Genomic DNA, 24,976 nt, shown 5'->3' with positions numbered 1-24,976 from the left:
AGCCTCAGGGATTGATGAAGTGTGTGGTGAAATGCTGAAGCATGGGGGAGAGATAGTAGTAGAATGGATATGGAAGATGTGCAGATTGGCCAGGAGCAAGGTAGAGTCCCAGAGGATTAGAAGTCAGGTATACCTAATTATTCCCCTTTACAAAGGAAAAAGGGAAAAAGAAGTGTGTGGTAATCATTGGGGCATTTGTCTTCTTAGTGTAATAGGAAAAGTATACGGTAGGATACTTATTGACAGAGTTAGGGAAATGGTAGAGGAAGTAGTTGGAGAAGAACAGGGAGGTTTTAGGAAGGGAAGAGGTTTTGTATGTCAGATATTCATTCTTAGGTCTTTAGTAGGAAAGTTTCTAGAGAAGGTAAAGAAGTTGTATGCGGCATCATGAATTTGGAGAAAGCATATGACAGGATGGATAGACAAGGATTGTGGAAAGTGTTAAGGATATATGGAGTAAATGGGAAGTTGTTGAATGCCGTGAAGTGTATATATGAGGGTGCTAAGCCTGTAGTGCATGTAGATAGTGAACTGAGTGATTTTTTCTGTCTGAATTTTGGATTGAAACAGGGATGTGTCTGTCCCCATGGTTGTTCAGTTTGTATATGGATGGGGTTATGAAAGAGATACAAGATAGGGTAGTGGATATTGGAGCAACCCTAATGAGAGAGGGCAGTGTTTGGAACCTCCCTGTACTTTTGTTTGCAGATGATACTGTATTGTTAAGTGTAGATGAAGGCGAACTACAGGGCTTGGTGAATGAATTTGGGATTGTGTGTAAGAAACAGAATGTAAAGGTGAATGTAGGGAAGAGTAAAGTTATGATCTTTGAGAGACGTGAAGTCACTGAATGTATAGTGAGGATGGATGAGGAGAAAATAGAAAATGTAAGTGTGTTTAAGTACTTGGGCAGTGTGGTGAGTAAGGATGGAAGTTTAGAGGGTGAAATGCTTGAAAGGGTACAGCAGGCAAGAAAGGTTGCTGTTTTTTTTTTAAGCAGTAGTAAGGAACAAAGAAGTGAGAAAGGAAGTAAAAAAGTCACTGCATGACAGTATTGTGATACTAACTATAACGTATGGTAGTGAAGCATGGACCTTGTTGGAAGGACTCAAGCCAAGAATGAGAGCAATGGAAATGATATTTGAGAGGAGCATGCTGAGCTACATGCAGAGACAGGCCGACAAATGAGGAAGTGAAAGAATGCTATGGTGTGGATGTGGATGTGATAGCATTTGGAGGAATACATTGAGGTGGTTTGGCCACTTGGAGAGGATGGAGAGCAAGAGACTAACGAGGAGAGTGTATATGAGTGAGGTGGAGGGGGGGAGAGGGAGGGGGAGACCAAGGATGAGGTGAGGGGATGGAGTGGAGAGGTATATGAGAGAGGAGGCTGTGAGCTGGGAGCAAGTCAGTGAAGTGTCATTGGACAGGGCAGTGTGGAGGTGATTTGTTTGTGGCCACCCCTCACGGGATTGAGGCATCTGGCAGTTGATAGATACATAGATTTTATCTAAATAATATGAATGGTAACAGGTATAAAAAAATTTCATTGTCTGTCAAATTTAAACATGCATGTGTGCAAGTGGAGGAGAGGTGGATGGTGGAGGAGGAGGAGGAGGGTGTGTGTTTCATTCAACACCCAATCATTTGGTAGCAGGGGAAGGAGTATTTGAATTTAAAATGCTCTGTGTCACTAACTTGCAAATCATGCAGATGTTTTTGAATGCTTGTGCTGGACCCTCCCAGGGGTTGGGTCTAGAAACACCTAAGTTTCTAAGTTACTAAGGGACTGATAATCTTACATCATCCAGCCTGGTTCCTGGTATCACACGCCAGCCCATGATATCGCACCATTGGATATGTTTTTGGGGTGAGATTTTAGGCTAGGTAAGTTATGAAATTTTTAGAACTTTATGTTTGACATTTGGGAATGTGTAATAGAAGCTGAAATCTCTAGGGTTTATCTCAGGAGGAGATTAACATCCCTTTGCTCTAGGATGCACGCTATGTGAAATATATAGGAATTTTAGATTTGGTATGTTTTGCATTTTGAGTATTTATTATTTATCCATTGGACCATTGTAGAGGTAGTTGATATATGTTGGGGTTAGTATTGGAGGTTGTTGTTTTGACAGTAGTCCTTTCCTCAAGAGTCCAGGAGGAAACAGCTTGGCTCTGTTAGTTGACTTTAGTATATACTTATCTACCTTTTCCCAAAGTTATGGCTTTCTTCATGGTACACCTTGTATATACATTGTACTGTGTGATCTGTATTGATATTAAGTAGTCTTTGTCACCTGCTCTCCAGCTTACCAGCTCCATGCTCTTGGTAAGGTTAAGTATGTGAATAAATATGTGCGGCATTGGATTGACTAACATTTCTAGTTTTTTCCCCAGGTGACACAGTGTGAAATCTTCTTGTCCTTAATGGTAAAATTTTTGGATGGAGATCGACCCATGTGGCAGCGTGGCTTGGCCCTGGAGGTGCTGCATAAGCTGGCTACTCAACCATCACTTCTTCAGTCTTTCTGCACCAACTATGACATGAAACCACACTCAACCAAAATATTCCAGGTGAGAGGTGGAGGGAATGAAAATTGTAAATGATGAAGGCTGGTGGTGGCAAATAACAAGAAGAGTTCTGAAAAAAGATAATTTGAGCACTTTACATATTTTGAATGATGTATTTTATGTATGGTACTGATCCAACACTTGCTCTCTAGGACATTGTGAACAGTCTTGGTGCATTTGTGCAGTCGCTCTTCATCTCACCCCAGTCCACTGGCCCCTTGGCTGGAGGTGGAGCTGGGGGTGGGGCAGGGCAGGGTCAGTCTCCTGCACTTCTGGCTGGGATGCCTGTAGGACCAGGGGTCTCTCCCCAGCCAGCGTTCTTTTACCGTGGTGTCTACCTTCCACTCTGTGTTACCATACCCACTGGACAGGCCAAATCATCATAGTAAGTAAGGGAAAAGTGGTGCGTTGTAAGGGAGGAGAGGCTTAGGGTAAGGAGAAGGCTTGAAATGATATAAGTTGGAGGATAAGTGAAGTATGAAAATGGGAAGTATATTAAAAGAAGAGATTCACTTACAGTAGTATGTGTGTGTGTGTGTGTGTGTGTGTGTGTGTATTTCCCTAATTGTATTTACCTAATTTTGATACATAGGAAATGAGCTACGCTCATGGGGTCTCATCTCAGTTTCTCAATGAGTCAGTTTTGCTTTAAACTCATTTAAGTTTTTAGACTGGACAGTCTCATTGTCCAGGCTATTCCACAGGTCTATGCATTTATAAGGAAAACTATATTACTTGATATTCCTCAAGCAGCATGGCTTCTTCAGTTTCATTCCGTGTCCTCTTGTTACTCTTTTATCCCATACAAACAGATCTTTTCTGTCCATTTTTTCTACTCCCATCATGGTCCTGAACACTGCAATCATATCACCCCTCTCTCTCCTTTCCTCTAAGGAAGGCAAATCCAGCTTTTCCGGTCTCTCTTCTTACGACAGATTTGCCAGACTGTGGACCATCTTGGTTCCTGTTCTTTGTATTCTGTCAGTCTTGTTAATCTCTTTCTTTTTGTGTGGGGACCACACTACTGCTGCATATTCAAACCTGGGGTGGATCATGACCACTATAAATTTTTTCATCATCTCCTCATCCATGTAATGAAATGCTACTCTTATATTAGTCAAGAGTTTATACGTCTGTCTAACTGTCTTGTTAATATGTTTTTCAGGAGACAAACTATCCTAGACCAGCACTCCCAAATCTTTGTCTTCTCTCACTTTTGTGATTGGTTCATTACCCATCCAATAATTCAGTGATGGCCTCTTGGTACTTTTGCCCATTTCCATTATTTTACATTTTTTTGCATTAAATTTCATTTCCCACATCTGGCTTCAATCATGTATCCTATGCAGATCCTCCTGCAGCATTTTACAGTCCTCCTCATGTTCTACCTTCCTCAAGATCTTTGCATCATCAGCAAACAGACTTGCATAGCTGTGTGTGTGTGTGTGTGTGTGTGTGTGTGTGTGTGTGTGTGTGTGTGTGTGTGTGTGTGTGTGTGTGTGTCTGTCTGTCTGTCTGTGCGTATTTACCTATTTGTAGCATACAGGAATTGAGCGATGCTCATGTTGTCCTGTCTCCATATCCACATTTATCTAGTTTACTTTTACACACATGAATGTTTTTCTCCTGCACTACCTTTTTGTCTAAGTCGTTCCAAATACTTATGTATTTACCCAATATGCCTAATTGAGATACACACGAAATATGCTATGCTTGTGGGTTCCCATCGCTGTTTCTCAGTAAGTCAAATTTAGCTTTAAACTCGTTTAAGTTTTTAGACTGGATGATCTCTTTGTCCAGGCTATTCCATAAATCTATACTTCTGTAAGGAAAGCTATATTTCTTGATATCCTTCAAGCCGCTTGACTTTTTCAGTTTCATTCCGTGTCCTCTTGTTGCTCTCTTATCCCATAAAAACAGATCTTCTCGGTCAAAATTATCTACTCCCACCATGGTCCTGAGCACTGCAATCATGTCTCCTCTCTTTCTCCATTCCTCTAAGGAAGGGAAATCCAGCTTTTCCAGCCTCTCTCTGTATGACAGATCTGCCAGACTGGGGACCATTTTGGTTGCTGTTCTTTGTATTCTCTCAATCTTGTTTATATCTTTCTTTTTGTGTGGGGACCACAGTACCGCTGCATATTCTAACCTGGGGCGGATCATGGCCACTATCAATTTTTTCATCATCTCCTCATCTGTATAAAGAAATGCTACTCTTATGTTAGTCAGGAGTTTATAAGTCTCTCTAGCTTGTTAATGTGCTTTTCAGGTGACAAACTATCTTGGACCAGCACTCCTAAGTCTTTCTCTTCTCTTATTTTAGTGATTAATTCATTACCCAACAAATAATTCAGTGATGGCCTCCTGGTACTTTTACCCATTTCCAATATTTTACATTTCTTTGCGTTGAATTTCATTTCCCACTTCCGGCTCCAATCATGTATCCTATCCAAATCCTCATGCAGCATTTTACAATCCTCCTCAACCTCTATCTTCCTCAAGATCTTTACATCATCAGCAAACAGACTTGCATAACTGTTCACTCCGTCTACCATATCATTTACGTAAATCAGGAACATTACTGGCGCCAACACCGAGCCTTGGGGGACTCCACTTGTTACTTCCCTCCATCCAGACATCCTATCCTTTACTACTGTCCTCATTTGTCTGTCTCTCAAAAAGTCTCTCATCCATTCCAGGAGTTTCCCCTTCGGTCCTCCTATATATTCTAGTTTCCATATTAGTCTCTTATGAGGTACCTTGTCAAAGGCCTTCTCTAAATCTAAGTACACACACTCCACCCAACCATCTCTCTCCTGTACCACGTCAATTGCTCTTGAGTAAAAGCTCAACAAGTTAGAAACACAACCTTCCACTTTTGAATCCAAACTGACATTCGGCCAAAATATTCATCTCTTCTAGATATTTTATCCATCTTTCTTTCAGGATTCTCATGCACAATTTTGCGACCATGCTGGTTAGAGACACTGGTCTATAATTCAGGGGTTCTTCCCTGTTTCCTTCCTTATAAAGTGATACCACATTTGCCCTCTTCCATTCTTGTGGCACTTTCCCCTCTTCCAGAGAACACACGATTAAACTGTGAATTTTATCTGCCAGTTGTTCTTTGCATTCCTTCAGTACCCAATTAGAAATTCCATCAGGTCCTGGGGCTTTCCTTACATCTTGAGTTTCCAATAATTTATACACGTTCTGTACCTCCACTTTTATATCTTTTATCACCAGTACATTTCTAGTCACTCCCTCCCCTTCCACAAACTCTTTTTCATTAGTGAAAACTGATTGGAAACATTTGTTCATTATTTCAGCTTGCATTGCTGCATCTTTATAGACCTCTCCTTCTACTTTCAGTTTAGTGATTCCTTCCCTTTGTTTCAATTTGCTATTAACAAATCTATAGAACAGATTGGGTTCATCCTTGCTTTTGTCTATTAAACCTTTTTCAAAATTCCTTTCTTCTTCTCTACGTATTCTTGTGTAGTCATTTCTAGTTCTTTTATATTCTTCCTTTGTTCTGGTGTTGCCCCTCTTTCTCCAGTTGTTCCATGCCTTATCTCTTTTTTTTGTTATCATACACCTTCTATTAAACCACTCCCTTTTCCTGTTTTCTTTCCCTCTTACTCTTGGTACAAATTTTTCCACTCCCAAATTATAGAGGTCTAGAAAGATATCCCACTTCCTTTGTATCTCTCTTGTTTCTCTGAATTTTCTCCAATCCGCATTTTCGTAAAAGTTTCTCAGTCCTGTGAAATTAGCTTTCCCAAAGTTGTATCTTCCCTGTCTGTGAAGCTCGTCTCTTGGCTCGATGTTCCCTATTATCATCTGGAACTCAATGACCACATGATCACTTTTTCCTATAGGACAGAAATACATCGGGTTCTTTGGTAAACAGTAAATCTAACCTTGCTGGTGTGTCCTCACCTGGGAACCGTGTCTCTTCTCTGACCCATTGTGTCATCACATTATTCATTATTATATTTAATAATATAGTGTGTGTGTGTGTTTGTGTGTGTATATATAAATCCTTGTTCCTAATTATATCTTTTCAGGAATGAGTCAGGCTTGTACTGTCCCATTTATTAAACCATTTATATCATACATGTCATTAAATTTATGAATTGTTTTGGCACACACCACTTTAATTGGTAGGTCATTCCACTGATCAGTTGCTTTATTTGGGAAACTGAATTTTCTTTCGTCTTTATCACCTTTCTTTATGTACAGTTATTTGCAGTGTCCTCTTGATGTTGCATCCCCATAGGTTATGTGCAGGGAGTCCCTGACAAACAAAAGGGTTAGGTGCCTTTAAAATCTTTCATATATCAATTTTTAGTATATTGAAGCATTTTTCCCCATAAGAAGCCTAAGAAAATGAGGAGATGTGTTCCAGGAGCCCCCCAGAAATTTTCAGCTAACTACTGTGTACTGTACTAGGCTGGTTGTAAGCTCCTAAATTTACGGTAGAAATGTTAATGAAAGGTAAATGAACTTCAAGTTTGCACTCCAGCGTCATGGTCTGGTGTTGCTTGTTCTTGAGAGGAGTGAAGGACACTTGGGTGGCATGATGCAAGATGTGAAAGATGCGAAGGATTCTTGGAGTACAGAAGGCACGCATTACACAGCCGGAGAGCGGGAACAGACTGGGGCGAAGCGGAGATAGTTGCTTGCCTTGCCTTACATGACAGTGGTGATGCGGTCAGTCTCACGCAAAATTTGAAACATTTTCTGGTAGTGCATTTCATACCATCGAAGCATATGCCTTTCGTATAGGGAAATTTGTCCTATCTTTTTCACTTTTGTACCTTCGTATTTTCATATATTGGGGCTTTGTATACCGGGGACCCTCTGTACTCATTTATGTCTATTTTCTCTCTTCCTGTGATACATTTATATAACATACATCAGCTGCAAATTGACTTTGGACCTACACACAGAATTGCTATGGGAGAGTTGTCTGCCGTTGCTTTGTGTTTCCACCTCTACTAAGTGAATTTCTGGGGCAAGAAGTAACTGGCAACTCCTCTGGTGTTGGCGGGAGGTGGTGAAACAGTCAACACGTCAGTGCTTGCCCAGTAGCTAGAGTGAGAGTATATGTTCCCGTCACTTCAAGCTTGCACCTCCCCTTTTTTTCATATGCATTACTATTTGCCCTATTATTTTCCTACAGTCGAGTTGTCATGCCTGGAAAGTACTGCTCAGGGGATGAGAGGGTCCGTATCATTACATGGAGGCAGGATAATGTCTCTGTCAACACCATTTTGAACGTACTGGATGTGCAAAGTTGACCATCTTGAAGATTCTTGCTGCAGTGTGCGGCCTGCCACCTGATGTCGTACCAGAGCACAAGCATGGCGGTGGAAAGAAGAGGATGACTTCCAGAGGTACAGATACACATCTGAAGAGGGAAGTAATCAAGAATCCTTGATTGACAGCAGCAGAATTGAAGAGAATGCATCCCCAGCTGTCACAAGACATCTCAAGTCAAACTATCCAACACCGCTTGCAGAAGGGGCTGGGTTTGCGAAGCTGCACCTCAGCCAAGAAACTGTTTCTCACTGACCTCATGAAGAAGCAGCGCATTCAGTTTGCCAAGAAGTATGCACATTGGATATCGGATGAGTGGAGAAAAGTTATGTTTTCCGATGAAAGCACATTTCAAGTGTTCCAGGTGCATTCTGCCAAGGTTCGTCGTCCTGCCTCCTGTAATCGATATGACCCTGCTCACATGGTGCCGACTGTTAAGCACCCACAATCAGTAATGGTATGGGGGTGTTTCTCAGGTGAAATGAGAAGGGGAGGCCTCTACTTTCTTCCTAAGAACTTGATGAATGGTGGCCGGTACATTCAAGATCTGAAAGATCATTTGTTAAACCTTTTTGTTATTCATGGGTGCGACTTTTTCATGCACTATTCAGCTCCATGTCACAAGTCAATAAAGGTGACAAAATGGCTTCAGGATAATAGGATTGAGGTCCTCAACTGGCCTGGCAACAGTCCGGATCTAAATCCGATAGAAAACTGCCGGGTAAAAATGAAGAAAATCATGGCAGAGAAGAAGACACCCAATCTGAACAACCTCAAGACTGAACTGACAAATGTTTGGTGCAAAGAAATGTCCTTAGATTACTTTAGAGATCTAAGTGATTCCATGCCAAAATGTATCCAACTGGTCCTGACAAACAAGGGAAACATGATTTCATATTAATGAATGGCATTTCATGAACAAACATTGTGATATACCATGATTTCTGTGTTTTTTAATACCTTGTGAGGGGGAGGTCCTTGGTCAATTTGTGATAGCTGTAATCATGTCTCTTCTTTTCCGTCTCTCCTGTAACGTTGGTAGGTTTAATTTTTCGAGTCTTTCTTCATAGCTTAGATCCTTTAAGCTTGGTACCCATCTTGTAATGGTCTTTTGTACCTTTTCAGTCTTATGTATCTGTTTTTTGAGATGTGGATTCCAGACTACTGATGAATACTCCAGAGTTGTTTTGATGAATGAAGTTATTATCTTTCTCATCATGTCTCTATTTATGTATGTGAATGCTACCCATAAATTAGTAAGCAGTGTGTATGTGTTCCTTACTTTTTCATTTACAGTCAGTGGTCAGCCGGTGATAGTCTGTTATAGATAATCACTCCTAAATCGTTTTCCCTTTCTGGTGCGTGTAGGGTTGAACTTCCTAACTTATTGTCCTGGGCTGGTCATTTTTCACTTTTACCAAATTTTATTACATGACATTTGTCCGCATTGGATTTTTGTGGTAGGTGGGGGCACTCACCATCCACTCAGTTGATGTAGTGCTGCTCTCAGGTGTCTGCCCTTTCCTCTCCTCCCTCCATTCCTTCCTTCCTCGCCTGTCTTTCTTTACTTCGTTCTTTCCACATCCTTCTGCCTATGGGTGACTTTATACTCCCTTTTTGTCTTTCTGTCCCTCATTCTTTCCTCCTCCTTCTGCCTGTGGGTAACTCAACACTGAGTGAAAAGCCGAATGGTTTCTTGTACACCAGGAAACTATTTACTATGCTGGGTGGTAACCATATAACCAAATTATGCTGCCTGGTGGTTTAGTGGGTAATTACAGCGCTCCAGTTGGATTGAGCTAGTGAAGGTTTATATCCAAGGAGTGGTTGGGGTTATTGCTTACATAATGCCACTCAGGGATGAGTGAGACTGGTCACTCTGATCTTAACCCTCTCGCGCACGATAAGTTTCAGTAAGTTTTCCGGCGCACGATTTTTTCTGCGAAGCCGCCCGGCTTGGCTGCCTGCGCGCGGCAAATAACACATATTCTCTCCTTATTTTCGCCACCCAAACATCAATATACTGCCATGAAACCTATGTCGTCTTATTCATCGATGTTTGTTCTAGCTGATAAGCACCACAAAAAAACAGGAAAACACAAATAAAACAACATTAGGTGGCCATGAATAAACATTTTGCTACATCATGTTCACTTCCCAACATCACCATTCGAATATTTTCCATCTTACAAGAAAATATTATTAGAAGTTTTGATAGAGAATTTCATCAGCTTTCTAAAGAGACAAATCCGGTTGTGATACGATCTGTAGTTTTCGAGAAAATAGCCAAAAACTGAAAGCCATTTTTTAAAAAAATTCAAGGAGCTCTAATTCTCAGCTTTTCTAGCACATGTACTTGAAGCCCTTTCACGTGACTTTAGAAACGGACTCCCTTGGGAGTTGTTGTATGCTGATGATTTGGTGTTGATTGCAGAGAATGAAAGGGAGGCGGAGGAAAGGTTTAGGAAGTGGAGAGATGGTATGGGGCAAAAGGGTTTAAGGGTAAATGCAGATAAAACAAAATTGATGATATCTAGGGTTGGTGGCGGTACTGTCAAAGACGAGGGAGAGTGGCCATGTGCAGTTTGCCACAAGGGCGTGGGAAGTAATTCCATCTTGTGCAGTGTGTGTGATAAATGGGTGCATAAGAGATGTAGTGGTATCAGAGGTAGACTGCGAGATAATGCTGATTTTATGTGTACGGCGTGCCGGGGTGAGCAGGTGGAGATCGTCAGACGTGAAAGGATTGAACTTGCTGGTGAATCTCTTGAGTGTGTGGAAGAGTTTTGTTATTTGGGAGACATGTTGTGTGCTGGAGGTGGGGCTGGAGCTAGCTCTGTGGCTAGGGTGAGAAGTGGTTGGAAGAAGTTCAGGGAGCTGTTGCCTCTCCTGACATTGAGAGGGCTCTCCCTACGTGCTAAGGGGTCTTTGTATGCAGCATGTGTTAGGAGTGTAATGCTGTATGGTAGTGAGACCTGGGCAGTGAAGGAGGAAGACATTCGACGGCTCAGACGTACTGAAATGACAATGATTAGGTGGATGTGCAGTGCGTCCCTGCGTCCAAGGCCTGGAGGGGTTGGGTTTACAATGGAAGAGTTGAGAGGTAGGATGGGACTGGAGTGTATTGGTGTTGTGATGAGGAGAGGTAGATTGAGGTGGTTTGGACATGTGGAGAGGATGGGGGATGATAATTGGGTGAGGAAGGTGAGAAGTGTTAATATTGGGGGTGGGGTTGTGAGGGGTAGACCGAGAAAGACATGGGACGAGGTCATTAAGTGTGACCTTAGGGTTAAGGGACTGAACAGGGAGGCTGCAATGGATCGTGCAGCGTGGAGAGCCGCCATTAGGTGACCAAGGCCGACACATGCAAGCATGTTGGAGCCTTTAAAAACGAAACGAAAACGAAACGATGTTATGTTTTTATTGCATAATATTATGCAGAATTTCACCAGCTTTCTAATGAGTTAAAAATGGTTTCGATACGCCTCATAGTTTTCGAGTATATCGCCAAAAATGACTGGGAACTCACGTCCGTGTGTCACTTTTGTGATGTGCTCATAGCATATGCAATATTCCTGCCTACATAACAATGAATTCTTATCATAGATATTACATTGGTATGTCTTGTACATACGTAGAATTTACTGCTCTTTATCATGGTTCTTACAGGAAATCGATACGTCCAATACTTTTCCAGTAATTGGCCGACAAAGTGAGATTACTCCTCCGAGCGCTTCCGACATTACTGCACAGAAAGTCAAGTATGAGCTTTTTAGGTTCTCTACTGAAAAAGAAGAGATATTATTCACTGTCACGCAACACCTTCCATTGAGAGCACTACACACGTCATGTCATATCTTTCTGTACAGGATAACTTTTCAGTGTCTTGTCACGGTCTCATAACTGTCCACTGGCGTCCGTGGGTGTTTGCCATATATATATATATATATATATATATATATATACAGTATATATAATAAAAGGTTCCCCCCACACATGATATACTCCTTCACATATATATATATATATATATATATATATATATATATATATATATATATATTTTTTTTTCGGCCATCCTTCCCCTAAGTTTCACGACACACATGATATACTCCCTCACAATATCTGAAGGTTCCTCCCACACGATATACTCCCTCACATATATGTGTATATATATATATATATATATATATATATATATATATATATATATATATATACACATATATATATATACACATATATATATATATATATATATATATATATATACACAGATATATTTTCCCCTCCTTCCCCAAACGTTCCCCCAACACATGATACAATATTATCCACGAACGCATGTGGCACATATCACAAACATTTTAGATAAGAACAATAAATTTTAACAATTGTTTTAGAAAGGTACAGTACCTGTCCACTGACGTCCGTGATTGCCCAATGTTGCAAGGTACAGTACCTGTCCACTGAAGTCCCTCGTTCTGTGGCGTCGTTACATCTCCCAGAACACCTGCCGCTAAAGTATCGCTCACCTACACTACGCACTTAAACGAACACTCGCGGCACAGTTCATGCATATTTTACATAAAGTATAATTTATCACTAAAAGTCAGACTAAGGTACAGTACCTGTTCAGCGACGTCCCTCATTCCTTGGCATCGTCACCTTTCACAGCAGGTAGGAGAAGGGATCTTTATTTTGTTTTTGTTGATTTGGAAAAGGCCTTTGACAGAGTCCCTAGAGAGGTGGTGAAGTGGGCAATGAGAAAGCTTGGCTTGGAGGAGTGGCTGGTTAGGGTGGTTATGGCCATGTATGTGGGTGCTCACACCCAGGTGAGAGTGAATGGAGATTTGAGTGATGAGTTTTCTGTGAATGTTGGTGTGCATCAGGGGTCAGGCTTGAGTCCCATGTTGTTTGTCATGGTACTTGAAGCCCTTTCACGTGACTTTAGAAACGGACTCCCGTGGGAGTTGTTGTATGCTGATGACTTGGAGTTGATTGCAGAGAATGAAAGGGAGGCAGAGGAAAGGTTTAGGAAGTGGAGAGATGGTATGGGGCAAAAGGGTTTAAGGGTAAATGCAGATAAAACAAAAGTGATGATATCTAGGGTTGGTGGCGGTACTGTCAAAGACGAGGGAGAGTGGCCATGTGCAGTTTGCCACAAGGGCATGGGAAGTAATTCCATCTTGTGCGGTGTGTGTGATAAATGGGTGCATAAGAGATGTAGTGGTATCAGAGGTAGACTGCGAGATAATGCTGATTTTATGTGTACGGCGTGCCGGGGTGAGCAGGTGGAGATTGTCAGATGTGAAAGGATTGAACTTGCTGGTGAATCTCTTGAGTGTGTGGAAGAGATTTGTTATTTGGGAGACATGTTGTGTGCTGGAGGTGGGGCTGGAGCTAGCTCTGTGGCTAGGGTGAGAAGTGGTTGGAAGAAGTTCAGGGAGCTGTTGCCTCTCCTGACATTGAGAGGGCTCTCCCTACGTGCTAAGGGGTCTTTGTATGCAGCATGTGTTAGGAGTGTAATGCTGTATGGTAGTGAGACCTGGGCAGTGAAGGAGGAAGATATTCGCCCGCTCAGACGTACAGAAATGACAATGATTAGGTGGATGTGCAGTGCGTCCCTGCGTCCAAGGCCTGGAGGGGCTGGGTTTACAATGGAAGAGTTGAGAGGTAGGATGGGACTGGAGTGTATTGGTGTTGTGATGAGGAGAGGTAGATTGAGGTGGTTTGGACACGTGGAGAGGATGGGGGATGATAATTGGGTGAGGAAGGTGAGAAATGTTAATATTGGGGGTGGGGTTATGAGGGGTAGACCGAGAAAGACATGGGACGAGGTCATTAAGTGTGACCTTAGGGTTAAGGGACTGAACAGGGAGGCTGCAATGGATCGTGCAGTGTGGAGAGCCGCCATTAGGTGACCAAGGCCGACACATGCAAGCATGTTGGAGCCTTTAAAAACGAAAAAACCTGCCGGTAAAGTTCCGCTCACCTACACTACGCACCTAAATGAACACTTGCGGCACAGTTTACGTATATTTTACATAAAGTATAATTTATCACTAAATGTCAGACCAAGGTACAGTACCTGTTCAGTGACGTCCCTCGTTCCTTGGCATCGTTACCTTTCACAGCACACCAGCTGCTAAAGTATCGCTTACCTACGCTACGCTCCTAAATGAACACTTGCAGCACAGTTCACTTATATTTTACATGAAGTATAATTTATCATTAAATGTCAGACCAAGGTACTGTGTACAGTACATGTTCAATGACGACCCTCATTCCTTGACATCGTCACCTTTCACAGCACACTTGCCGCTAAAGTATCGCTCACATACGCTAAGCACCTAAACTAACAATCACGGCACAGTTCACGTATATTTTACATAAAGTATAATTTATCACTAAATGTCAGACCAAGGTACAGTACCTGAGGACCTCTGCCGCAAAGGTATTGCTAAGCTACGCTATGCACCATAATTTATGCCATCACGAGGATACATGTCACATTTCACATACACTTCACACAATGTCATACACAAATACATGAGTACCACAATGATTCCACCCTAACCTCTGCAATTATTCCCTTCCTTACTGTGGTTCAAGGTGACTGTGATGCAGCATCCTTCGCCGGGAGAGTACGATGCAACTCTGTTGTATTGGCACGCACCACACTCCTTCACAAACACCCACAGCATATTTGACATATGCAATAATCCCTCCACTATCCGATGTAATAGAGCCAAAGGCATGTCCAGAAAGTGGTCTCATCCAGAAAGTGGGCCTGTGACTGCTGAACTGGTACTTATGGACCCTAACCCAGTCTAACTTTGAAAGCCACCTAAATAACTCCCTACCAGACATGCACAGTACTTATTTAAACCTATTCAAGACCTTATTCACACCAATAATGGACATAAAGCATGAAATAAATGAAAAGGAACCAGAGAATGAGGAATTTGAAGTGAGTATGGAAAATACTTAGGCCTAGCAGCATACAGGGTACTGTACTGTACTTACAGCACGTCTGTGGCCGCCTCCTCTAACTCTCTATGGCTTTGGTAGTTGTGAAAATGCTCTTGAAGCACATACAGTAATCCAGTGTTGTGCTACACTTAATTCTTTGCACTCTGAGTTATAATTGTTTAACACTGCACATTCTTCTTAACTGAACCACACCAGTTTCAACCGCCATTCCAACTGCCACTTTGCACTCCACACTCACTCCACAGTTAATCCTTTTGCACTTTAAATTCTAATTTCATAACACTGCACAACACTGTAAATTCCCATGTGGTCTAGTGGCGTTGTACTGCGGTTTATTCACAAAAAACGAGCACGTGCAGCATCGATTACGATGGACGTCTTCCCTGAACGAAGGTTAGAGAGTAACTGGGAACAGGGTTGCCAGATCTGAACTCGGCCGCATTACCAGACTCCTCAGTTTTCATTACCAAATTCTTGAAGGAAGCATTTATTCTTCACAAACTATATATACAAGTGTAAATAAATGTAATCACTCTCCTTATAATTAACAGCATGTTGATTATTTTCACACTATGTAGGCTAGCAGATTAATCAGAGAGAGCAGACAGTCCACCATCTCCATCCTGTGTCTCCTCATGCATGTGAAAAATCCGTTTGGTAAGGCATTATTCTGATTCATTACCAAACAAATTTTTCATTACCAAATTGGCCCACATTTGGCAATGAAAAATACCAAATGGCAACCCTGACAGGGGAGGGGGGAGGGGGGAGGAAGGAAGGGGTGAAAGGTCTGTAGTGTAACAACTGTTCGGTGCTGCGCGGCAATTTCATATTAGGGGTGGGAAAAAATTCGGATTTTGGGGGGGATTTTTGTCATTTCTTGGCCATTGTTGGGTTCTGATGGTTAAGGCCCACAATGTCCGGTAAGTGGGGCGTCCAGAAAGTGGGCGTCCGGAAAGCACAGGGATTCTTGTGTTTCAAACAATTCCATGTACATTTTCACTATCAGCATCACCATAATTCCATCCCTGAACACCTCTAATTCTCTCTTCCCGACTATAAAACCTGTACGTGATGCCTGTCCTATATGGTTTATGGCGTCCATAATGCTAACTAGTTCCATAATTTCACCAATCCAGCCACAATATCTTTCACACAAAATACAGTTTAGGCATTGGCTTCATTTTGTACGTATTTGTAATGATGCCATAGGGCCTTGGGGAGGGCGAGAGACGAAACGCCCGCAAAGTGTGAACACACATATCACCTCTAAGCTTAATGAATGATAATGGGCACAATTCCTTTTCGTGACATATATCTATGTTCCATCAACAATATCACATACAAATATGCTCACAAATATTGGATAATCACACTGAGTCCATAAGGGCTTCGGCTCGGGCAGGAGGGGGAGAATTAGTAGGAGTTTAAAGAGACAGGACACGCGACGCAACCTCACCGCCTGGCTGCTTGGAAGAGACTGAGGTTTATCGCTACATGCTGGGCCCCGTGAGGCAGCTCAGTGTTGCCAATGCTATGGGAAAGCGCTTCGCTCGCTACGACGCTTCAAAATTTGACGCAAATCGACCAGAAACTTAATTTTTGGCGAATTTTTTTGTGCTTAGGAACGTGATTCGTGTGACTGAGCATCTTTAGAACAATCCACATGGAATGCAAATCGCGTGATTGTGCCTGAGAGGGTTAAATGTCCGGACCAACTTGCCTAGCCCTGGGCTTGTACGCTCCTCATGGTGCAATGTATGATTGGATGATGGATGGATGAATTTCATTTTTCATCTCTTGCTCCATCCATGAAGCTTATTTAATTCCTTTTGTAGCTCTGTGCAAGTGCCTGTATTTGTAATTTTCCTTTGTATTTTTGCATCATCAGCAAACATATTTAGGTAGCTTCCATATCCAGTGTTGCTGTCTATATCATTTTATATATACTGTACACTGAATCATTGAGGACCGCGGGCAATAGGGGCTGGACAAGGACCTTTGTACTCAAATCCACGTCGCTCAAACAATATGTTTGAACATACAGTATAATGGTACAATGTGTTCTGGCAACTTTCCAGAACTCCAGCTTTTACTCCTTCTTACCTCATTACCCCACATTAATTACCCTCACTTACACCCACCATCAGGTAAAACACTGAGAGAGATATAATTGTTGTAATTAAGAAAATCATTGGTATTAAAAACAGCATTAACAAAACAAAAGTTAGGCTGGGTACCTTTGTGTTGTTGATACGTAGCTCCCCGGTACTCTTCCCCTGCCCTCCACCCCCAGTGTTGTTGTCAGAGTTTTGCCATCTCTCATATCATGTGGCTATCATGTGGCCACTGGGAGAGACATTAGGCCATATGGTTAGATGAAAATTTACGGTCTGGCAGTTTTAGGAGACGAAATGGAATGAAAATGTTTGCCAACCAGAAAAAAATCACTCTTTCAGCCATGTGTTCTCATGAGCAGATGTTAAGTTTCCCATTCTTCATTCGATTTCGCGCTTCCCAACACATTTCAGACTAACTGAGCGTGTGGCTAAACAGCTTAGTCTGAAATGTGTTGGGAAGAACGATGTCGTATGAAAAATACGAAAGTAAATGCTTCCTCACGAGAACACATGGATAAAATAATTTTTTTCTGCCTAGCAAACACATTCATTCCATTTTATCTCCTAAAACTGCCAGACCCATAAATTTTTGTCTAACCATACGACCTAACATATTCCACATGATACGAGAGGTGAATCTTTGACAACAACATTAGGGGTGGGAGATGGGGAAAGGGTGTGGGGGAGCTACGTATCAACAACACAAGGGTACCCAGCCCAACTTTTGTTTTGTTTAATGCTATTTTTAATATCTTTGATGTTCATAATTACAATACTTATATCTCATTCAGTGTTTTAGCTGATGGTGGGTATATAAGTGGGCATAATTTACATGGGGTAAGGTGGTAAGAAGGGGTGAAAGTGAGAGTTTTCTTTCTCTGACGCTCCACATAATGTCCAGTGAGCTTCTCAGCCAGCTTCAGGACAACATATGAACTTTCACTGCTGCCAGGTTCACATCACTTTCCACACACAGTCTTCTTTATATTCTCCCAGTCCTTCCAAATCATTCTGTTGGTGCTTTCATTCATGTCATGCTTTTTTATCATTTTGGTAAATGCACGCTTTACATGATGTTGTAGAAGGACCTTACCATTTCAATTCATATTCCTCCAGTTTGTTTTCTGTGTTTTTCTGACTATTTTCAGGGTCATAAATTGCCTTTTCCTGACGAAAAATTTCCCACTTTTAATCATAACATTCCTTAAGCCATACCTATGATTGTCTTGACGTACTCAGAGGCAGTTTTCGTTTCCCAAGTGGATGCTAGGTTAGGTTAGAGTAGATTATATTAGCTTAGATTAAATTATTAGGTACAACTAAACCAGGTTAAGTTAAGTTTAGTGAAACACTTGGGACAGGCTTTTTCCCCTTAACCCTGATGAGTCAGATGAGTTGACACGGTGGAACACAACTAAAAACAACGGAAAACAGATTCGCGTGAAACATTTATTTACTACCCAGAAATAATAAGAAAAATAGACTGTCAAGAAGAAGAAGAATGAAGAATGTGGAACCGAACACTAACTTACAAGAACACAACAGATAGGATTTTTTTTTTCTGATTAGTAAACATTTTTGTTCAGTTTTGTTCCTTAAAACTGTGAAACCCATATGATTGTGGGGTATAGACAGTGAGACGGGAGAAAGGACTTAATTGCCGCATGCTAAGTTGGTCTGAAATGTGTTTGGAAGCACGAAATCGAACAAAAAATGTGGAACAAAATGCTAACTTACGAGAATACATGAATGAATTTTTTTGTTTAAATCAGCAAATGTTTTCGTTCCATATCATCCCCTAAAAGTACAAAACTCATTAGGAGTGAGGGGTAGAACTAAGTGAGGTGTGAGAAAGGATTGTTAACCATATGCCCAGTCAGTTGGAAATGTTGGGGAACATGAAATTGAACAAAGAATGTGGAACTGAATGCTAACTTACAAAATACGTGGATGAAAGAGTAATTTTTTTCTAATTAGCAAACATTTTCATTCCATCTCGTACCTTAAAACTGCAAAAGCCATTATGAGCATGAGGAAGAGCTAGGTGAGGCGTGAGAAAGGACTAATAACCATATGCTCAGCTGGCCTGAAATGTGTTAGGAAGCGTGAAATTGAACGAAGAATGTGGAACTGAACCCTAACTTACGAGAAGTAATGGATGAAAGTTTTTTTTTCCTTTCCGATTAGCATACATTTTCGTTCCATTTTGTCCCCTGAAACCTATGAATTTTCATTTAACCATATGGCCTTGATTGTGCCCAGGATAGGTACCCAGAGTCTGGAGGGTGACGTCACAGTGCTTGACTTTCAAATTTCGTCACCAGACCACCTGATTTCCTGCGTGAACTTGAGTTGTACCATGTGTTGATATTGCCTGTCTCGTTATGCTGAGTGCATTAAAAAAAAAAATGTGTTACTCAGCCGCGTTACTCAACGATTGACTGTACTAAAAAACATGATTGGTGCCAGCACCGAGCCCTGTGGAACTCCACCCGTCACACTTCTCCATGATGAGTACTTTCCCCTTAGCACTGTTCTCATTTCACTTTTACTGAGAAAGTCTTGCATCCAGTCATACAGATAACAGTACATTGGATTCCTCCTTGATGGTACAGTTTCCATAAAAGTCTTTTGTGTGGTACGCTGTCAAATGCCATCTTGATATCCAAATCTATGCCGTCTACCCAGTCATCTCTTTTCTGTATTATATCTGCAGCTCCATCATAGTAGCCAGATAGGTTAGTAACACATGATTTTCTCTTTATAAAACTATATTGTCTTTCTGTTATCAAATTGTGTTTTTCCCGGTGATTTACCCAAATTCTTCTTATCAGTTTTTCTAAAACTGGCATACTACACTGGTCATAAATGTGAGACTAAATATGGGCTCTAATTATGAGGGGTCTTCTGCTCCCCTGTTTTTGGTGTTCTTTGTTAGAAAAAACTCCTGTATAAGATCCAAGAGCTTTTGATCCCAACAACTTTCCTAGCATCATACGTATAGAGTATTCCAGTTTATGGTTGTGATACTGGTAGGTAGTTAGGCGGATTTTGTCTATTTCCATTATTGAAAAGGGGCACAATGTTTGCTTTCTTCCAAATATCAGGTAGTTTACCTTGTCTTTGGGATTCTCTGAATATTAAATGCAATGGACTGCTTTGCTGTTTTGCACATTCTTGTAATACCCAATACGAAATCTCATCAGCGCCATTAGCTATTCCTTTGTCTAATTTCCGTGTTTCTTCATGGACCTCTTGTTTCACTATACGTGTATTTGTTAATATGTATGGGCATGCACATTTGTTTTCATCTCTCACAAATCTACTTTCTTTAGTAAAAACTGATTGGAAATTTTTGTTTAAAATTTTACAAATATCTTCATTGATATAGCTTTTCCCCACATCTATGATGGACTATTTTATCTTTGACTTTTGCCTTGCTTCAAATGTAGCTTTAAAACAACTTCAGCTGATCAGTGCTTTTATTTATAATGTCTTCCTCAAACTACCTTTGAGCTTCTCTCCGTATCCTTGTACTGTATAATCATTTCAATCATGTTTGTAGTTGTTATATGGTCTCTCACTTTTGTGTCATCTGTGTCTGATCCACAGCAAATCTCTTTTGCACTTTTACAATCAGTGTTAAACCGATTCTTTATCCTTATTTCCATTTCATTAGTCGGACATAATTCTGGACTCGTGTTTTGTGAAATTCACAAAAATTTTTATATATAACATTTATATCTTGTCCTCTTAGCTCCTTTTCCCAGTCTGTATCCTTAAACCAATAGCTGCTGTGTACATCATATGAAGAATAGTGTGCGACTGCTACATACATCATATGATCAAGCTCTTTTTTTTTTTTTTTTTTAAGAAAGGCACGCTACATTTTTCACCCAGTTGTCCATAAATAGCGTACTGTGGCCAAACTGAGGCAAATAATGAACTTATATTTGGTTTTCCTATGCATTTCCATGCACTCTTTCATTTAACCAATAAGATCAAAAATTATTTTTGAGGGAAAAAAAAAATCCTGTTTTTTTTGTGCATGGGGGATCGACCACAAAACCTAATGCCGCTGTTAATGGGTTAAAATACTTCTTTGGGTCATGATAGTTGCCCTTTTTGTAGTTTAGTCCAGTTTTGTAATTTCAAAATTTCTAACTACGGTATATCATATGCTATCCAGAAATTGTATTGTGGGGGTGGTAGATTATATTGTCACTTTCATTTTCTTGCCTAGCAAATATGGGATCTAATACTAAGGGGTCTTCTGGTCCCCTTTTTCTGTTGTTCTCCTTTACACAGTGTGTTAGAAAAAACTCCTGTGTAAGATGAGCTTTTGATTCCAACAACTTTCGTAACTTCTTACATGTAGAGTATTCCAGTTTATATTTGTATTAAAATCTCCTGTTAGTATAATTCTTTCAGATTTTTCTTCCATTCTGTTTAGTAGGATTCTTAAGCTCTGAATTTTCTTTTCTGCCAGGTCTTTGTATTCACCTCTATCACTTGTGTTTGTCTAGGGTGGCATGTATAAATTTGCTACAGTTACTTTCGCTTTTGATGTTCTAATCTCTACTGTAATTAATTCTACTTGCGAGGGTAAGTTTATGTCTATCTCTTTTACTTAGAGTCTTTTCTGTATTGGTATATGACTCCTCCTTCATTTTTCAAATGTCTTTCTCTTCGCCAAGTATTGTACTCGTCCAAATTTAAGTTGTTGGATATCCTTGGGGTTAATTTTGTTTCTGTTAGACAAATAATATGAGGGTCATTTTCTATGATATAGCCTTTTATCTCGACTGATTTGAATACCGTTCCATCTACATTTGAGTACATCAGCTTAACCATATTGTTCACATATTTTACATTGTTGAGTCTACTATGAGGGAGGGGGGGGTGAGTTGGGGGGAGGGGAGTCAAATGGTGGGTGACAGAGTGACTTGGAGGCGTTTTGTCTGCGGCCACCCTTTGCGGGATTAGGGCGTCGGGCTATAGATAGATAGATAGAGTCTACTATCTTACTTTTATTTAGTCCCTGCTGTTTATGTGTCCTTTTTTTTTACCTGTAATCCTACAACTTAAAAAAAAAAAATTTACTTCTCTCTTCATTTGATCTTGCATCATTCTTTGTTTTTGCTTTTTCCCTCTATTCCTTTAGTGATCCCCATTCCTCTTGAGTTAGGCACCCTTTTATCCATACGTCTTTGTACTCCTCTGATTGCTTAAGTTCGTTAGCATTTTTTAATACCTCTTGTACACTGTTCACACTTTGGAAGGTTGCTTTGAAAGGCCTTGACTTGTTTCTCTCATATTTTCCTAATCTCTTAAATTCCTGTATATCTTTCTCACAGATTTCCTCTGATACTACTTTCAATATGTTCATTATATTTACCATCCCCATGCAATCTCTGGTGATTCTATTCCTTTTTTTTTTCTTCATCTTTCCTAGTGATAAGTACAAATTTGTTAATCCCAGCTGTTTCCTTTATCAGCCTTGGGTTTTTTCCTATGATGTCTTTCAGTTCTCATGTCCTTTTGCTTCGGCCTTGTTTTTATAGATCTTGTCTTGTTTTGGCCACTTCTGCCCATGCATTTTGTACTTCCTCTGTGTAGTTCCTCATAATTTCATTTGCCTGAGTTATCTTCTCATGAATGTCTCTACTTTGTTCTGTCAGATTACCTGTTTGTCCAATTGTGTCTGTCATTATTTATTCTTTCAAAACTCTCGTGGGTGACTACTGTGTTTCTCATTTCGTTCATTTTCTTCAGAATGTCTACCTCAGCTTGTAGCTCACCTATTGTTGCATCTTTTCTGTTTTATTCCTTTACATGTTCCTCATTTTTTTGCTTTTATTGGTACAGTTCCTTCCTTATTTCATCCAATTCCAGTTTGAAAGTTTCCTCCTGTTTATTCACTTTCTCTGTTAAATTATTAAATGTAACCAGTTCCACCAGGTCATTGTAGTCATCATTTGTTTTTTACTGTTTCCCTTCCTCCTACCTCGATGCATTTCTTGAAATTACGCCATCTTACAGAAGTATACTTTCTACTTACAGTTTAGCATCTCTGTTATGTCATCATCGTTATCATCATCATCATCGTCATCATCATCCAGACCTCCTTTCACACCCTAGGGCAGAGTGAGGCATAGCAACGTCCAGACAGCCCAAGCGTGCCCATTCCAGTGGACCACTCTTCCATTCACTCACCGTTCAAGCTCCCGGAATCCTGGCTGTATCTGATATGCCAAAAACATGCACCACCTTCTGTAGTTTCACATAAAACGTATCCGATTGAGTCAGTCCGAATGCTGTCACGTTAAAAAGGGGCACCAACTCCCAGATCACATGCTTCTCCTCACAACATCCAGCCAGCTCGTTCCCTTGTCAGTCCCCTAGCCTCACCAACTTCCCAACCTCTTATCCTCGCACACTCATCCACCATATCCCTCCACTTTCTCCTTGGCCTATCTCACCTCCCTCCTGCAAATTCACTCAGATATACCTTTTTCACCACTCTGTTGTAATCCATTCTCTCCACATGAGAGTACCATCTCAGTACACACTCTTCGATTGTGGTGTCCATAGACTTCCTCATTCCACATCTTTCACGGATCTCATTATTTTGTATCCTATCCACTCTTTGTACTCCACATGCATTCCTCATCAGTCCCATCTCCACTTCTCTTACTCTTGACTTTTAATTTTCATGCCTCACCGTAGTCTCACATCCATATATTAAAGTGGCACTGACACTCCTTCATGTAAGCCTCGTGCAGCTGCAACACTCAAGCCTCTGTTTCTTATCAAGGCCTTCATTGCACTAGCTACTTTCCTTCCTTGTGTCTCTCTACTTTCCACTTCTTTTGCACATTTTCCTCTTTTTTCTTTAACTGTACCCAGGTATTTGAACTCTTTCACCAGTTCCTGTCTCTCTCCATTCACTGTAACATCACACTGGGATTCACCTTCTCTTTCAGTGACCATCACTATTCTTTTCTGCATTTACTCTCAAGGCACGACGCTCACAGACATCAGCAAAACTCTGCAGTAGTCTTCCATGTTCTTGTCCAGTATTTGTTGGTAGTACTGCATCATCAGCATACAACAAATTTGAGATATTCCATGCATCACTCCTCTCCATTACTTGTGTTTTTACTTCTCTCAACACCCCATCCATGTAACGAACAACCATGGGAACATCACACAACCTCGTCGCACGCCTACACCGAACATGGACCATTCACTTAGATGCCTATTTACCCTTACACATGCTTCACTTCCATCATAAAAACTCTTGACAGTACCTAGCAGGTTACCATCCACACCGTACATGTGCAAAACCTTCCACAATCCCTCTCTGTCTACTTTGTGAGATACTTTTTCCACATCCACGAATTCCATAAATACCTTATAGTCCTTCTCACAAGTCTTTTCCACTATTTGTCTCACAGCAAATATTTGATACACACATCCTCTTCCATTTCACAGATATGTTCTTGTTTGATATAGATTTCCCCCTCACCCATAATGGACTGTATTTCATCTTTGTTGTTAGTTTTGCTTTGTTTGTAGCTGTAAAACAGCTTTGGTTGATCAGTACTTTTATTTATAATCTCATCATCAGACTGGCCTTGAACTTATCTCCTTATCCTTGTATAATCATATCTTGACTTTTCTATTGTCATATGTCCTCCTGCTATTATGTCATCTGTTTATAATCCACAGGAAGTATCTTTTGTCTTTTGATTGTTTTTACATTTGGTATCAGACCATTTCTTTTTATTTTTTGTTTCTTCGTGGTGTGGTATAAAATTTTGGACTCATGTTTCATAAAATTCACAGAATTTTCTATATACTGTAAGACCTCACTACACCGGACTAATTGGGGACCAAACCATTCTGAAAAATGCTAAATTCCATTAAAAGCGACATCTGGACTTCCCCCTGCTAACCCAGAC

At 40.8% G+C, this 24,976-nt stretch overlaps 1 protein-coding gene across 1 annotated transcript in view; it reads left to right on the top strand.

Annotated features, from left to right (window-relative positions):
• Positions 1–24,976, top strand: part of LOC145414995 (protein MON2 homolog) — a 570,120-nt gene that overhangs the window by 137,793 nt on the left and 407,351 nt on the right. The window contains exons 8-9 of the mRNA XM_080284414.1: positions 2,398–2,574; positions 2,724–2,956. Coding sequence (XP_080140540.1) covers positions 2,398–2,574; positions 2,724–2,956 — 410 coding nt within the window. The remainder of the gene's footprint in view (positions 1–2,397; positions 2,575–2,723; positions 2,957–24,976) is intronic.

Source organism: Coenobita brevimanus, chromosome 101 (genome assembly GCF_032717465.1).
Source record: "Coenobita brevimanus isolate Jiangsu-jjx chromosome 101, ASM3271746v2, whole genome shotgun sequence".
Classification (NCBI taxonomy): domain Eukaryota; kingdom Metazoa; phylum Arthropoda; class Malacostraca; order Decapoda; family Coenobitidae; genus Coenobita; species Coenobita brevimanus.
The sequence above is the reverse complement of the archived record's forward strand: the minus strand, read 5'-3'. Positions and strand labels throughout refer to the sequence as shown.